General features: G+C 49.8%; 1 protein-coding gene across 1 annotated transcript in view; it reads right to left on the reverse strand.

Annotated features, from left to right (window-relative positions):
• LOC135565185 (insulin-like growth factor 1 receptor) overlaps positions 1-17,749 on the reverse strand; it is a gene marked incomplete at its 5' end in the record, with an annotated part of 64,064 nt that overhangs the window by 15,740 nt on the left and 30,575 nt on the right. Inside the window, 1 exon segment of the mRNA XM_065011246.1 lies at positions 5,580-5,687. Coding sequence (XP_064867318.1) covers positions 5,580-5,687 — 108 coding nt within the window.

Here is a 17,749-nt window from a genome sequence, read left to right on the forward strand (position 1 = left end):
ATTCATAAGGATGTAATCAGGGGGCCTTGTGAGGATTCATAAGGATGGAGATACAGGGGATGTAGTTCAGGGGGCCTTGTGAGGATTCATAAGGATGGAGATACAGGGGATGTAGTTCAGGGCCTTGGAGATTCGTAAGGATGTAGTTCAGGGGCCTTGTGAGGATTCATAAGGATGGAGATACAGGGGGTGTAGGTCAGGGGGCCTTGTGAGGATTCATAAGGATGTAGTTCAGGGGGCCTTGTGAGGATTCGTAAGGATGGAGATACAGGGGGATGTAGGTCAGGGGGCCTTGTGAGGATTCGTAAGGATGGAGATACAGGGGATGTAGGTCAGGGGGCCTTGTGAGGATTCGTAAGGATGTAGTTCAGGGGGCCTTGTGAGGATTCATAAGGATGGAGATACAGGGATGTAGGTCAGGGGCCTTGTGAGGATTCGATGGAAGGGGGATGTAGGTCAGGGGCCTTGTGAGGATTCGTAAGGATGGAGATACAGGGGATGTAGTTCAGGGGGCCTTGTGAGGATTCATAAGGATGTAGGTCAGGGGGCCTTGTGAGGATTCATAAGGATGGAGATACAGGGGGATGTAGTTCAGGGGCCTTGTGAGGATTGATACAGGGGATGTAGGTCAGGGGCCTTGTGAGGATTCATAAGGATGGAGATACAGGGGATGTAGTTCAGGGGCCTTGTGAGGATTCATAAGGATGGAGATACAGGGGCCTTGTGAGGATTCATAAGGATGGAGATACAGGGGATGTAGTTCAGGGGCCTTGTGAGGATTCATAAGGATGGAGATACAGGGGATGTAGTTCAGGGGCCTTGTGAGGATTCATAAGGATGGAGATACAGGGGCCTTGTGAGGATTCATAAGGATGGAGATACAGGGGATGTAGTTCAGGGGCCTTGTGAGGATTCGTAAGGATGGAGATACAGGGGGATGTAGTTCAGGGGCCTTGTGAGGATTCATAAGGATTAGATACAGGGATGTAGGTCAGGGGGCCTTGTGAGGATTCGTAGGATGTAGGTCAGGGGCCTTGTGAGATTCATAAGGATGGATACAGGGGATGGTCAGGGGGCCTTGTGAGGATTCATAAGGATGGAGATACAGGGGATGTAGGTCAGGGGCCTTGTGAGGATTCATAAGGATGTAGGTCAGGGGCCTTGTGAGGATTCATAAGGATGTAGGTCAGGGGCCTTGTGAGGATTCATAAGGATGGAGATACAGGGGATGTAGGTCAGGGGGCCTTGTGAGGATTCATAAGGATGGAGATACAGGGGATGTAGTTCAGGGGGCCTTGTGAGGATTCATAAGGATGTAGATACAGGGGGTGTAGGTCAGGGGGCCTTGTGAGGATTCGTAAGGATGTAGGTCAGGGGCCTTGTGAGGATTCATAAGGATGGAGATACAGGGGATGTAGGTCAGGGGCCTTGTGAGGATTCATAAGGATGGAGATACAGGGGATGTAGTTCAGGGGCCTTGTGAGGATTCATAAGGATGGAGATACAGGGGATGTAGGTCAGGGGGCCTTGTGAGGATTCATAAGGATGGAGATACAGGGGGTGTAGGTCAGGGGGCCTTGTGAGGATTCGTAAGGATGGAGATACAGGGGGATGTAGGTCAGGGGGCCTTGTGAGGATTCATAAGGATGTAGGTCAGGGGGCCTTGTGAGGATTCATAAGGATGTAGGTCAGGGGGCCTTGTGAGGATTCATAAGGATGTAGGTCAGGGGGCCTTGTGAGGATTCATAAGGATGGAGATACAGGGGGTGTAGTTCAGGGGGCCTTGTGAGGATTCGTAAGCGAGTGGGTAACCCGCCTCCACCGTCCTTTCTATTAGCGAACGTACAATCACTGGAGAATAAACTGGATAAACTCTGTTCAAGATTATCCTACCAACAGGACATAAACTGAAACATCTTATGTTTCACCGAGGCTGAATGACGACACTGATAAGGATAATATTCAGTGTGCTGGGTTTTCAGCATCAGCAGGACAGAACAGCTTAGTCTGGTAAGACGAGGGGTGTGTGTCTGGTAAGACGAGGGGGGGTGTGTGTCTGGTAAGACGAGGGGTGGTGTGTGTCTGGTAAGACGAGGGGGTGAGTGTGTCTGGTAAGACGAGGGGTGGTGTGTGTCTGGTAAGACGAGGGGGGTGTGTGTCTGGTAAGACGAGGGGGGGGTGTGTCTGGTAAGACAAGGGGGGTGTGTGTCTGGTAAGACGAGGGTGTGTGTGTCTGGTAAGACGAGGTGTGTCTATTTGTCAATTACAGCTGGTGCGCGATGTCTAATATTGAGGAAGTCTCGAGATATTATTAGATAGATAGAAATAGATAGATATTATTCACCAGAGGTAGAGTTTCTTTTACATTGTTTTTATTGACCTTTATTTAACCAGGTAGGCCAGATCACCTTTATTTAACCAGGTAGGCCAGTTGAGAACACCTTTATTTAACCAGGTAGGCTAGTTGAGAACCCCTTTATTTAACCAGGTAGGCCAGTTGAGAACACCTTTATTTAACCAGGTAGGCAGTTGAGAACCCCTTTATTTAACCAGGTAGGCCAGTTGAGAACACCTTTATTTAACCAGGTAGGCTAGTTGAGAACACCTTTATTTAACCAGGTAGGCTGTTGAGAACACCTTTATTTAACCAGGTAGGCTAGTTGAGAACACCTTTATTTAACCAGGTAGGCTAGTTGAGAACACCTTTATTTAACCAGGTAAGCCAGTTGAGAACACCTTTATTTAACCAGGTAGGCCAGTTGAGAACACCTTTATTTAACCAGGTAGGCTAGTTGAGAACACCTTTATTTAACCAGGTAGGCTAGTTGAGAACACCTTTATTTAACCAGGTAGGTTAAAGGCAACAGCAATACAGAGCTAAATAAGTGCATTGATGATGTTGTCCCCAGTGGGCCTTACATATCCCAACCAGAAGCCATGGATTACAGGCAACATCCGCCTGTAATCCAGGGGATATGTAGGTCAACATCATCAATGCACTTATTGATGAAGCCAGTGACTGATGTGGTGTACTCCTCAATGCCATTGGATGAATCCCAGAACATATTCCAGTCTGTGTTAGCAAAACAATCCTGTAGCATAGCATTTAGGGTGCGGAAAGCTGCTGCTTTCAGGAGGGGACACTAATCCGGATGCTTATAAGAAATCCCGGTATGCCCTCAGACGAACCACCAAACAGGCAAAGAGTCAATACAGGACTAAGACTGAATCCTACTATTTTATTTATTTTATTTTACCTTTATGTCACTAGGCAAGTCAGTTAAGAACAAATTCTTATTTTCAAGGACGGCCTAGGAACAGGGGTTAACTGCCTGTTCAGGGGGCGACTTGTGAGTACCTTGTCAGCTCGAGGGGTTTGAACTTGCCGCCTTCCGGTTACTAGTCCAACTCTCTAACCACTAGGCTACCCTGCAGCCCCTGTAACATAACACCTCTGATATAACTCCTGTTCAGGGTAAATTATCCTCTACCTCCTGCTCAGGGTAAATAGATCAACCTTCCAGTTACTAGTCCAACGCTCTAACCACTAGGCTACCCTGCCGCCTCTACACTCTAACCACTAGGCTACCCCTGCCGCCTCTGACTCTAACCACTAGGCTACCCTGCCGCCTCTACACTCTAACCACTAGGCTACCCTGCCGCCTCTACACTCTAACCACTAGGCTACCCTGCCGCCTCTACACTCTAACCACTAGGCTACCCTGCCGTCTACACTCTAACCACTAGAGGGCTACCCTGCCGTCTCTCTAACCACGAGGCTACCCTGTGTGCCTCTACACTAAGACCACTAGGCTACCCTGCCGCCTCTACACTAAACCACTAGGCTACCCTGCCGGTACACTCTAACCACTAGGCTACCCTGCCGCCTCTACACTCTAACCACTAGGGGGCCTCTACACTCTAACCACTAGGCTACCCTGCCGCCTCTACACTCTAGGGGGCTACCCTGTGTCTACACTCTAACCAGGGGGCTACCTGCCACCTCTACACTCTAACCACTAGGGGTACACCACCTCTACACTCTAACCACTAGGCTACCTGCCACCTCTACACTCTAACCACTAGGCTACCCTACCACCTCTACACTCTAACCACTAGGCTACCTGCCACCTCTACACTCTAACCACTAGGCTACCCTACCACCTCTACACTCTAACCACTAGGCTACCCTGCCACCTCTACACTCTAACCACTAGGCTACCCTGCCGCCTCTACACTCTAACCACTAGGCTACCCTGCCGCTGACGCTTGTCGAATGTGGAACGATTACGGACTACAAAGGGAAACTGCGAGCTGCCCAGTGAAGCGTGCCAACCAGACCAGCTAAATGCCTTTTATTCTCGCTTCGAGGCAAGCAACACTGAAGCATGCATTAGAGCACCAGCTGTTCCCGGACAACTGTGTGATCACGCTCTCCGTAGCCAATGTGAGCAACCCAGGACCTCTATACCAGGCTCCCTGCCACCCAGGACCTCTATACCAGGCTCCCTGCCACCCAGGACCTCTATACCAGGCTCCCTACCACCCAGTACCTCTATACTAGACGGTGTCAGAGGAAGGCCCATATTTTTGGAAAACTCCAGTCACCCAAGATCAAGACTGTTCTCTCTGCTACAGCACGGTACCGGAGCGCCATGTCTAGGTCCAAAAGGCTCCTTAACCCCAAGCCTTAAGACTGCTGAACAACTAATGGCCACCCAGACTACATTATATTTAGTTAACTATTTCTTGAACAGCATTGTTGGTTAAGGGCTTGTAAGTAAGCATTTCAAGGTAAGGTTGTATTCGGAGCATGTGATAAATACAATTGTATTATTTTTAGTGACCTCAGGCGGTAGGGGTCAGGATGAGGGGTTAGGGGTTAGGATGAGGGGTTAGGGGTCAGGATGAGGGGTTAGGGGTCAGGATGAGGGAACAGGAGGAGGGGTTAGGGGGGTCAGGATGAGGGGGGTTAGGATGAGGGGTTAGGGGTCAGGATGAGGGAACAGGAGGAGGGGTTAGGGGTCAGGATGAGGGGTTAGGGGGTTAGGATGAGGGTTAGGGGTTAGGATGAGGGGTTAGGGGTCAGGATGAGGGGTTAGGGGTTAGGATTAGGGGTTAGGATGAGGGTTAGGGGTTAGGGATGAGGGGTTAGGGGTCAGGATGAGGGAACAGGAGGAGGGGTTAGGGGTCAGGATGAGGGGTTAGGGGTCAGGATGAGGGGTTAGGGGTTAGGATGAGGGAACAGGAGGAGGGGTTAGGGGTCAGGATGAGGGGTTAGGGGTTAGGATGAGGGGTTAGGGGTTAGGATGAGGGGTCAGGATGAGGGAACAGGAGGAGGGGTTAGGGGGTCAGGATGAGGAACATGAGGAGGGGTTAGGGGTCAGGATGAGGGGTTAGGATGAGGGTTAGGGGTCAGGATGAGAGGTTAGGGGTTAGGATGAGGGGTTAGGGGTCAGGATGAGGGAACAGGAGGAGGGTAAGTAACTTAAGTCTTTAGCCCAAAGTTACCTCAGGTGACTAGGTGGTAGGGGTCAGGATGAGAGGTTAGGGGTCAGGATGACAGATAGGTAACTTACATCTTTAGCCCGTAGTGACCTCAGGTGGCTCTTCAGATCTCCTTTAGTCATCAGCTCCATGATGACCAAGGTGGGCTGGCCCTGAGAAACCACACCCAGCAGACGCACCTGCACGAATCACAGCACACAAATGACATCAGTGGTCAGAGCCCACATCCAGAACTGACAATCAGTGGGCTCCTTATTGGTTCACAGGAATATAAGACATGACAGGGGGTGGAGTCATAGGTCAACATTTAGACAGGACAGGGGGTGGAGTATCAGGTCAACATTTAGACAGGGGGGTGGGTATCAGGTCAACATTTAGACAGGACAGGTGGAGTATCAGGTCAACATTTAGACAGGACAGGGGGTGGAGTATCAGGTCAACATTTAGACAGGACAGGGGGTGGAGTATCAGGTCAACATTTAGACAGGACAGGTGGAGTATCAGGTCAACATTTAGACAGGACAGGGGGGTGGAGTATCAGGTCAACATTTAGACAGGACAGGGGTGTGGAGTATCAGGTCAACATTTAGACGGGGGGTGGAGTATCAGGTCAACATTTAGACAGGGGGTGGAGTATCAGGTCAACATTTAGACAGGGGGGTGGAGTATCAGGTCAACATTTAGACAGGACAGGGGTGTGGAGTATCAGGTCAACATTTAGACAGGACAGGTGGAGTATCAGGTCAACATTTAGACGGGGGGTGGAGTATCAGGTCAACATTTAGACAGGGGGTGGGTATCAGGTCAACATTTAGACAGGACAGGGGGTGGAGTATGAGGTCAACATTTAGACAGGGGTGTGGAGTATCAGGTCAACATTTAGACAGGGGGGTGGAGTATCAGGTCAACATTTAGACAGGACAGGGGGTGGAGTATGAGGTCAACATTTAGACAGGGGGTGTGGAGTATCAGGTCAACATTTAGACAGGGGGTGGGTATCAGGTCAACATGTAGACAGGGGTGGAGTATCAGATCAACATTTAGACAGGACAGGGGGTGGAGTATCAGGTCAACATTTAGACAGGACAGGGGTGTGGAGTATCAGGTCAACATTTAGACAGGGGGGTGGAGTATCAGGTCAACATTTAGACAGGGGGTGGAGTATCAGGTCAACATTTAGACAGGACAGGGGGTGGAGTATGAGGTCAACATTTAGACAGGACAGAGGGTGTGGAGTATCAGGTCAACATTTAGACAGGGGGTGGAGTATCAGGTCAACATTTAGACAGGACAGGGGTGTGGAGTATCAGGTCAACATTTAGACAGGACAGGGGGGTGGAGTATCAGGTCAACATTTAGACGGGGGGTGGAGTATCAGGTCAACATTTAGACGGGGTGGTGGAGTATCAGGTCAACATTTAGACGGGGGGTGTGGAGTATCAGGTCAACATTTAGACAGGGGGTGGAGTATCAGGTCAACATTTAGACAGGACAGGGGGTGGAGTATCAGGTCAACATTTAGACAGGGGTGTGGAGTATCAGGTCAACATTTAGACAGGGGGTGGAGTATCAGGTCAACATTAGACAGGGGTGGAGTATCAGATCAACATTTAGACAGGACAGGGGTGGAGTATCAGGTCAACATTTAGACAGGACAGGGGGTGTGGAGTATCAGGTCAACATTTAGACAGGGGGTGGAGTATCAGGTCAACATTTAGACAGGACAGGGGGTGGAGTATCAGGTCAACATTTAGACAGGACAGAGGGTGTGGAGTATCAGGTCAACATTTAGACAGGGGGGTGGAGTATCAGGTCAACATTTAGACAGGACAGGGGTGTGGAGTATCAGGTCAACATTTAGACAGGACAGGAGGGGTGGAGTATCAGGTCAACATTTAGACGGGGGGTGGAGTATCAGGTCAACATTTAGACAGGACAGGGGGTGGAGTATCAGGTCAACATTTAGACAGGACAGGGGTGTGGAGTATCAGGTCAACATTTAGACAGGGGGGTAGTATCAGGGACAGGACAGGGGGTGGAGTATGAGGTCAACATTTAGACAGGACAGGGGTGTGGAGTATCAGGTCAACATTTAGACAGGGGGGTGGAGTATCAGGTCAACATTTAGACAGGACAGGGGTGTGGAGTATCAGGTCAACATTTAGACAGGACAGGAGGGGTGGAGTATCAGGTCAACATTTAGACAGGGGGGTGGAGTATCAGGTCAACATTTAGACGGGGTGGTGGAGTATCAGGACATTTAGACGGGGGGTGGAGTATCAGGTCAACATTTAGACAGGGGGTGGAGTATCAGGTCAACATTTAGACAGGACAGGGGGTGTGGAGTATCAGGTCAACATTTAGACAGGACAGGGTGTGGAGTATCAGGTCAACATTTAGACAGGGGGGTGGAGTATCAGGTCAACATTTAGACAGGACAGGGGGTGTGGAGTATCAGGTCAACATTTAGACAGGGGGGTGGAGTATCAGGTCAACATTTCGACAGGGGTGTGGAGTATCAGGTCAACATTTAGACAGGACAGGGGGTGGAGTATCAGGTCAACATTTAGACAGGGGGTGGGTATCAGGTCAACATTTAGACAGGACAGGGGGTGGAGTATCAGGTCAACATTTAGACAGGACAGGGGGTGGAGTATCAGGTCAACATTTAGACAGGACAGGGGGTGGAGTATCAGGTCAACATTTAGACAGGGGTGTGGGTATCAGGTCAACATTTAGACAGGAGGGGGGTGGAGTATCAGGTCAACATTTAGACAGGACAGGGGGTGGGTATCAGGTCAACATTTAGACAGGACAGGGGTGTGGAGTATCAGGTCAACATTTAGACAGGGAGGGGGTGGTATCAGGTATTTCAGGTCAACATTTAGACAGGACGGGGGGGTGGTATCAGGTCAACATTTAGACAGGGGGGTGGAGTATCAGGTCAACATTTAGACAGGACAGGGGGTGGAGTATCAGGTCAACATTTAGACAGGGGGTGGGTATCAGGTCAACATTTAGACAGGACAGGGGGGTGGGTATCAGGTCAACATTTAGACAGGACAGGGGGTGGTATCAGGTCAACATTTAGACAGGGGGGTGGAGTATCAGGTCAACATTTAGACAGGACAGGGGGTGGGTATCAGGTCAACATTTAGACAGGACAGGGGGTGGGTATCAGGTCAACATTTAGACAGGAAAGGGGTGGAGTATCAGGTCAACATTTAGACAGGGGGTGGGTATCAGGTCAACATTTGAACAGGGGGTGGAGTATCAGGTCAACATTTAGACAGGACAGGGGGTGGAGTATCAGGTCAACATTTAGACAGGACAGGGGTGTGGAGTATCAGGTCAACATTTAGACAGGAGGGGTGGAGTATCAGGTCAACATTTAGACAGGGTGTGGGTATCAGGTCAACATTTAGACAGGACAGGGGGTGGAGTATCAGGTCAACATTTAGGACAGGGGGTGGAGTATCAGGTCAACATTTAGACAGGGGGGTGGAGTATCAGGTCAACATTTAGACAGGACAGGGGTGGAGTATCAGGTCAACATTTAGACAGGAGGGGGTGGGTATCAGGTCAACATTTAGACAGGGGTGGAGTATCAGGTCAACATTTAGACAGGACAGGGGGTGGAGTATCAGGTCAACATTTAGACAGGGGGTGGAGTATCAGGTCAACATTTAGACAGGACAGGGGTGTGGAGTATCAGGTCAACATTTAGACAGGACAGGGGGTGGAGTATCAGGTCAACATTTAGACAGGACAGGGGGTGGAGTATCAGGTCAACATTAGACAGGGGGGTAGTATCAGGTCAACATTTAGACAGGGGTGGAGTATCAGGTCAACATTTACAGGGGGGTGGGTATCAGGTCAACATTTAGACAGGGGTGGAGTATCAGGTCAACATTTAGACAGGACAGGGGGTGGGTATCAGGTCAACATTTAGACAGGGGGTGGGTATCAGGTCAACATTTAGACAGGACAGGGGGTGGGTATCAGGTCAACATTTAGACAGGACAGGGGGTGGAGTATCAGGTCAACATTTAGACAGGACAGGGGGTGGGTATCAGGTCAACATTTAGAGGACAGGGGTGGAGTATCAGGTCAACATTTAGACAGGGGGGTGGAGTATCAGGTCAACATTTAGACAGGACAGGGGTGTGGAGTATCAGGTCAACATTTAGACAGGGGGGTGGAGTATCAGGTCAACATTTAGACAGGACAGGGGGGTGGAGTATCAGGTCAACATTTACAGGGGGGGTGGGTATCAGGTCAACATTTAGACAGGACAGGGGTGTGGAGTATCAGGTCAACATTTAGACAGGGGGGGTGGAGTATCAGGTCAACATTTCAACAGACAGGGGGGAGTATCAGGTCAACATTTAGACAGGGGGTGGAGTATCAGGTCAACATTTAGAAAGGACAGGGGTGGGTATCAGGTCAACATTTAGACAGGGGTGGAGTATCAGGTCAACATTTAGACAGGACAGGGGGGTGGAGTATCAGGTCAACATTTAGACAGGACAGGGGGTGGTGGAGTATCAGGTCAACATTTAGACAGGGGGTGGAGTATCAGGTCAACATTTAGACAGGACAGGGTGTGGAGTATCAGGTCAACATTTAGACAGGGGGTGGGTATCAGGTCAACATTTAGACAGGACAGGGGGGTGGAGTATCAGGTCAACATTTAGACAGGACAGGGGGGTGGAGTATCAGGTCAACATTTAGACAGGACAGGGGTGGAGTATCAGGTCAACATTTAGGACAGGGGGGTGGAGTATCAGGTCAACATTTAGACAGGGGGGTGGAGTATCAGGTCAACATTTAGACAGGACAGAGGGGTGGAGTATCAGGTCAACATTTAGACAGGACAGGGGGTGGAGTATCAGGTCAACATTTAGACAGGACAGGGGTGGAGTATCAGGTCAACATTTAGACAGGACAGGGGTGGAGTATCAGGTCAACATTTAGACAGGGGGGTGGAGTATCAGGTCAACATTTGGACAGGGGGTGGGTATCAGGTCAACATTTAGACAGGACAGGGGGGTGGGTATCAGGTCAACATTTAGACAGGGGGTGGAGTATCAGGTCAACATTTAGACAGGACAGGGGGTGGAGTATCAGGTCAACATTTAGACACAGGGGTGGAGTATCAGGTCAACATTTAGACAGGGGTGTGGAGTATCAGGTCAACATTTAGACAGGACAGGGGGTGGAGTATCAGGTCAACATTTAGACAGGGGGGGTGGAGTATCAGGTCAACATTTAGACAGGACAGGGGGTGGAGTATCAGGTCAACATTTAGACAGGACAGGGGGTGGAGTATCAGGTCAACATTTAGACAGGACAGGGGGTGGAGTATCAGGTCAACATTTAGACAGGACAGGGGGTGGAGTATCAGGTCAACATTTAGACAGGAGGGGGTGGAGTATCAGGTCAACATTTAGACAGGACAGGGGGTGGGTATCAGGTCAACATTTAGACAGGGGTGGGTATCAGGTCAACATTTAGACAGGACAGGGGTGTGGAGTATCAGGTCAACATTTAGACAGGGGGTGGAGTATCAGGTCAACATTTAGACAGGACAGGGGTGTGGAGTATCAGGTCAACATTTAGACAGGGGGTGGGTATCAGGTCAACATGACAGGACAGGGGGGGTGGAGTATCAGGTCAACATTTAGACAGGACAGGGGGTGTGGAGTATCAGGTCAACATTTAGACAGGACAGGGGTGGGTATCAGGTCAACATTTAGACAGGACAGGGGGGTGGAGTATCAGGTCAACATTTAGACAGGACAGGGGGTGGGTATCAGGGACAGGGGTGGGTATCAGGTCAACATTTAGACAGGGGGTGGAGTATCAGGTCAACATTAAGACAGGGGGTGGAGTATTAGGTCAACATTTAGACAGGACAGGGGGTGGAGTATCAGGTCAACATTTAGACAGGGGTGTGGAGTATCAGGTCAACATTTAGACAGGGGGTGGAGTATCAGGTCAACATTTAGACAGGAGGGGTGGGTATCAGGTCAACATTTAGACAGGGGTGTGGGTATCAGGTCAACATTTAGGACAGGGGGTGGAGTATCAGGTCAACATTTAGACAGGACAGGGGTGTGGAGTATCAGGTCAACATTTAGACAGGGGGGTGGAGTATCAGGTCAACATTTAGACAGGACAGGGGTGGGTATCAGGTCAACATTTAGACAGGACAGGGGTGGAGTATCAGGTCAACATTTAGACAGGACAGGGGTGGAGTATCAGGTCAACATTTAGACAGGGGGGTGGAGTATCAGGTCAACATTTAGACAGGACAGGGGGTGGAGTATCAGGTCAACATTTAGACAGGACAGGGGGTGGAGTATCAGGTCAACATTTAGACAGGACAGGGGGTGGAGTATCAGGTCAACATTTAGACAGGACAGGGGGTGGAGTATCAGGTCAACATTTAGACAGGACAGGGGGTGGAGTATCAGGTCAACATTTAGACAGGGGTGTGGGTATCAGGTCAACATTTAGACAGGACAGGGGTGTGGAGTATCAGGTCAACATTTAGACAGGGGTGGGTATCAGGTCAACATTTAGACAGGACAGGGGGGGTGGAGTATCAGGTCAACATTTAGACAGGACAGGGGTGTGGAGTATCAGGTCAACATTTAGGGGGTGGGTATCAGGTCAACATTTAGACAGGGGGTGGAGTATCAGGTCAACATTTAGACAGGACAGGGGTGTGGAGTATCAGGTCAACATTTAGACAGGACAGGGGGTGGAGTATCAGGTCAACATTTAGACAGGGGTGGGTATCAGGTCAACATTTAGACAGGACAGGGGGTGGAGTATCAGGTCAACATTTAGACAGGGGGGTGGAGTATCAGGTCAACATTTAGACAGGACAGGGGGTGGAGTATCAGGTCAACATTTAGACAGGACAGGGGGTGGAGTATCAGGTCAACATTTAGACAGGGGGTGGAGTATCAGGTCAACATTTAGACAGGACAGAGGGGTGGAGTATCAGGTCAACATTTAGACAGGGGGGTGGAGTATCAGGTCAACATTTAGACAGGACAGGGGGTGGAGTATCAGGTCAACATTTAGACAGGACAGGGGGTGGAGTATCAGGTCAACATTTAGACAGGGGGTGGAGTATCAGGTCAACATTTAGACAGGACAGGGGTGGAGTATCAGGTCAACATTTAGACAGGGGGGTGAGTATCAGGTCAACATTTAGACAGGACAGGGGTGGAGTATCAGGTCAACATTTAGACAGGGGGTGGAGTATCAGGTCAACATTTAGACAGGACAGGGGTGGGTATCAGGTCAACATTTAGACAGGACAGGGGTGTGGAGTATCAGGTCAACATTTAGACAGGACAGGGGGTGGAGTATCAGGTCAACATTTAGACAGGGGGTGGGTATCAGGTCAACATTTAGACAGGACAGGGGTGTGGAGTATCAGGTCAACATTTAGACAGGGGGTGGAGTATCAGGTCAACATTTAGACAGGACAGGGGTGTGGAGTATCAGGTCAACATTTAGACAGGACAGGGGGTGGAGTATCAGGTCAACATTTCAGGACAGGGGGGTGGGTATCAGGTCAACATTTAGACAGGGGGGTGGAGTATCAGGTCAACATTTAGACAGGACAGGGGGTGGAGTATCAGGTCAACATTTAGACAGGGGGGTGGAGTATCAGGTCAACATTTAGACAGGACAGGGGTGGAGTATCAGGTCAACATTTAGACAGGACAGGGGGTGGAGTATCAGGTCAACATTTAGACAGGACAGGGGGTGGGTATCAGGTCAACATTTAGACAGGGGGGTGGAGTATCAGGTCAACATTTAGACAGGACAGGGTGTGGAGTATCAGGTCAACATTTAGACAGGACAGGGGGTGGAGTATCAGGTCAACATTTAGACAGGGGGGTGGAGTATCAGGTCAACATTTAGACAGGGGGTGGGTATCAGGTCAACATTTAGACAGGGGTGGGTATCAGGTCAACATTTAGACAGGACAGGGGTGTGGGTATCAGGTCAACATTTAGACAGGGGGGTGGAGTATCAGGTCAACATTTAGACAGGACAGGGGTGTGGAGTATCAGGTCAACATTTAGACAGGACAGGGGGTGGAGTATCAGGTCAACATTTAGACAGGACAGGGGGTGGAGTATCAGGTCAACATTTAGACAGGGGGGTGGAGTATCAGGTCAACATTTAGACAGGACAGGGGGGTGGAGTATCAGGTCAACATTTAGACAGGACAGGGGGTGGAGTATCAGGTCAACATTTAGACAGGACAGGGGTGGAGTATCAGGTCAACATTTAGACAGGGGGGGTGGAGTATCAGGTCAACATTTAGACAGGGGGGTGGAGTATCAGGTCAACATTTAGACAGGACAGGGGTGGAGTATCAGGTCAACATTTAGACAGGGGGTGGGTATCAGGTCAACATTTAGACAGGGGGGTGGAGTATCAGGTCAACATTTAGACAGGACAGGGGTGGGTATCAGGTCAACATTTAGACAGGGGGGGTGGAGTATCAGGTCAACATTTAGACAGGGGGGGTGGAGTATCAGGTCAACATTTAGACAGGACAGGGTGTGGAGTATCAGGTCAACATTTAGACAGGACAGGGGGTGGAGTATCAGGTCAACATTTAGACAGGACAGGGGTGGGTATCAGGTCAACATTTAGAGGGGTGGAGTATCAGGTCAACATTTAGACAGGGGGTGGAGTATCAGGTCAACATTTAGACAGGACAGGGGGTGGGTATCAGGTCAACATTTAGAGGACAGGGGGTGGAGTATCAGGTCAACATTTAGACAGGACAGGGGGTGTGGAGTATCAGGTCAACATTTAGACAGGGGTGGAGTATCAGGTCAACATTTAGACAGGACAGGGGGGGGTGGAGTATCAGGTCAACATTTAGACAGGACAGGGGGTGGGTATCAGGTCAACATTTAGACAGGGGGAGGTATCAGGTCAACATTTAGACAGGACAGGGGGTGGAGTATCAGGTCAACATTTAGACAGGACAGGAGGGGTGGAGTATCAGGTCAACATTTAGACAGGACAGGGGGTGGAGTATCAGGTCAACATTTAGACAGGGGTGGAGTATCAGGTCAACATTTAGAAAGGGGGTGGAGTATCAGGTCAACATTTAGACAGGACAGGGGGTGGAGTATCAGGTCAACATTTAGACAGGGGGTGGAGTATCAGGTCAACATTTAGACAGGACAGGGGTGTGGGTATCAGGTCAACATTTAGACAGGGGTGGAGTATCAGGTCAACATTTAGACAGGACAGGGGGTGTGGAGTATCAGGTCAACATTTAGACAGGGGGTGGAGTATCAGGTCAACATTTAGACAGGGGGGTGGAGTATCAGGTCAACATTTAGACAGGACAGGGGTGTGGAGTATCAGGTCAACATTTAGACAGGACAGGGGGTGGAGTATCAGGTCAACATTTAGACAGGACAGGGGTGTGGAGTATCAGGTCAACATTTAGACAGGACAGGGGGTGGAGTATCAGGTCAACATTTAGGGGGTGGAGTATCAGGTCAACATTTAGACAGGGGGGTGGAGTATCAGGTCAACATTTAGACAGGGGTGGAGTATCAGGTCAACATTTAGACAGGACAGGGGTGGAGTATCAGGTCAACATTTAGACAGGGGGTGGAGTATCAGGTCAACATTTAGACAGGGGGTGGAGTATCAGGTCAACATTTAACAGGGGGTGAAGTATCAGGTCAACATTTAGACAGGGGGTGGAGTATCAGGTCAACATTTAGACAGGGGGGTGGAGTATCAGGTCAACATTTAGACAGGACAGGGGTGGAGTATCAGGTCAACATTTAGACAGGGGGTGGAGTATCAGGTCAACATTTAGACAGGACAGGGGTGTGGAGTATCAGGTCAACATTTAGACAGGACAGGGGGTGGAGTATCAGGTCAACATTTAGACAGGGGGGGTGGAGTATCAGGTCAACATTTAGACAGGGGGGTGGGTATCAGGTCAACATTTAGACAGGGGGGTGGAGTATCAGGTCAACATTTAGACAGGACAGGGGGTGGAGTATCAGGTCAACATTTAGACAGGGGGTGGAGTATCAGGTCAACATTTAGGACAGGGGTGTGGAGTATCAGGTCAACATTTAGACAGGACAGGGGGTGGAGTATCAGGTCAACATTTAGACAGGGGGTGGAGTATCAGGTCAACATTTAGACAGGGGGGTGGAGTATCAGGTCAACATTTAGACAGGACAGGGGTGTGGAGTATCAGGTCAACATTTAGACAGGACAGGGGGGTGGAGTATCAGGTCAACATTTAGACAGGACAGGGGGTGGAGTATCAGGTCAACATTTAGACAGGACAGGGGGTGGAGTATCAGGTCAACATTTAGACAGGACAGGGGTGGAGTATCAGGTCAACATTTAGACAGGGGGGTGGGTATCAGGTCAACATTTAGACAGGACAGGGGGTGGAGTATCAGGTCAACATTTAGACAGGGGGGTGGGTATCAGGTCAACATTTAGACAGGGGTGGAGTATCAGGTCAACATTTAGACAGGACAGGGGTGGAGTATCAGGTCAACATTTAGACAGGACAGGGGGTGGAGTATCAGGTCAACATTTAGACAGGGGGGTGGAGTATCAGGTCAACATTTAGACAGGACAGGGGGTGGAGTATCAGGTCAACATTTAGACAGGACAGGGGTGGAGTATCAGGTCAACATTTAGACAGGACAGGGGTGTGGAGTATCAGGTCAACATTTAGACAGGACAGGGGGTGGAGTATCAGGTCAACATTTAGACAGGACAGGGGGTGGAGTATCAGGTCAACATTTAGACAGGGGGTGGAGTATCAGGTCAACATTTAGACAGGAAGGGGGGTGGAGTATCAGGTCAACATTTAGACAGGGGGTGGGTATCAGGTCAACAGGACAGGGGGTGGAGTATCAGGTCAACATTTAGACAGGACAGGGGGTGGAGTATCAGGTCAACATTTAGACAGGGGGGTGGAGTATCAGGTCAACATTTAGACAGGACAGGGGGTGGAGTATCAGGTCAACATTTAGACAGGGGGTGGAGTATCAGGTCAACATTTAGACAGGACAGGGGGTGGAGTATCAGGTCAACATTTAGACAGGACAGGGGGTGGAGTATCAGGTCAACATTTAGACAGGACAGGGGGGTGGAGTATCAGGTCAACATTTAGACAGGGGGGTGGGTATCAGGTCAACATTTAGAACAGGGGTGGGTATCAGGTCAACATTTAGACAGGACAGGGGGTGGAGTATCAGGTCAACATTTAGACAGGGGTGGAGTATCAGGTCAACATTTAGACAGGACAGGGGTGTGGAGTATCAGGTCAACATTTAGACAGGGGGTGGAGTATCAGGTCAACATTTAGACAGGACAGGGGGGTGGAGTATCAGGTCAACATTTAGACAGGGGGTTTCAGACATGGACAGGGGTGGAGTATCAGGTCAACATTTAGACAGGACAGGGGTGTGGAGTATCAGGTCAACATTTAGACAGGGGGGTGGAGTATCAGGTCAACATTTAGACAGGACAGGGGGGTGGAGTATCAGGTCAACATTTAGACAGGACAGGGGGTGGAGTATCAGGTCAACATTTAGACAGGACAGGGGGTGGAGTATCAGGTCAACATTTAGACAGGACAGGGGGGTGGAGTATCAGGTCAACATTTAGACAGGGGGGTGGAGTATCAGGTCAACATTTAGACGGGGTGGGGGTGGAGTGGGTATCAGGTCAACATTTAGTATCAGGTCAACATTTAGACAGGGGGGTGGAGTATCAGGTCAACATTTAGACAGGGGGGGTGGAGTATCAGGTCAACATTTAGACAGGACAGGGGGTGGAGTATCAGGTCAACATTTAGACAGGACAGACAGGGGTGGAGTATCAGGTCAACATTTAGACAGGACAGGGGTGGAGTATCAGGTCAACATTTAGACAGGACAGGGGGTGGAGTATCAGGTCAACATTTAGACAGGACAGGGGTGTGGAGTATCAGGTCAACATTTAGACAGGGGGGTGGAGTATCAGGTCAACATTTAGTATCAGGGACAGGGGGGTGGAGTATCAGGTCAACATTTAGACAGGACAGGGGGGTGGAGTATCAGGTCAACATTTAGACAGGGGGGGGGGTGGAGTATCAGGTCAACATTTAGACAGGGGGGTGGAGTATCAGGTCAACATTTAGACAGGACAGGGG

This window comes from Oncorhynchus nerka, linkage group LG27, assembly GCF_034236695.1.
Source record: "Oncorhynchus nerka isolate Pitt River linkage group LG27, Oner_Uvic_2.0, whole genome shotgun sequence".
NCBI classification, from domain to species: domain Eukaryota; kingdom Metazoa; phylum Chordata; class Actinopteri; order Salmoniformes; family Salmonidae; genus Oncorhynchus; species Oncorhynchus nerka.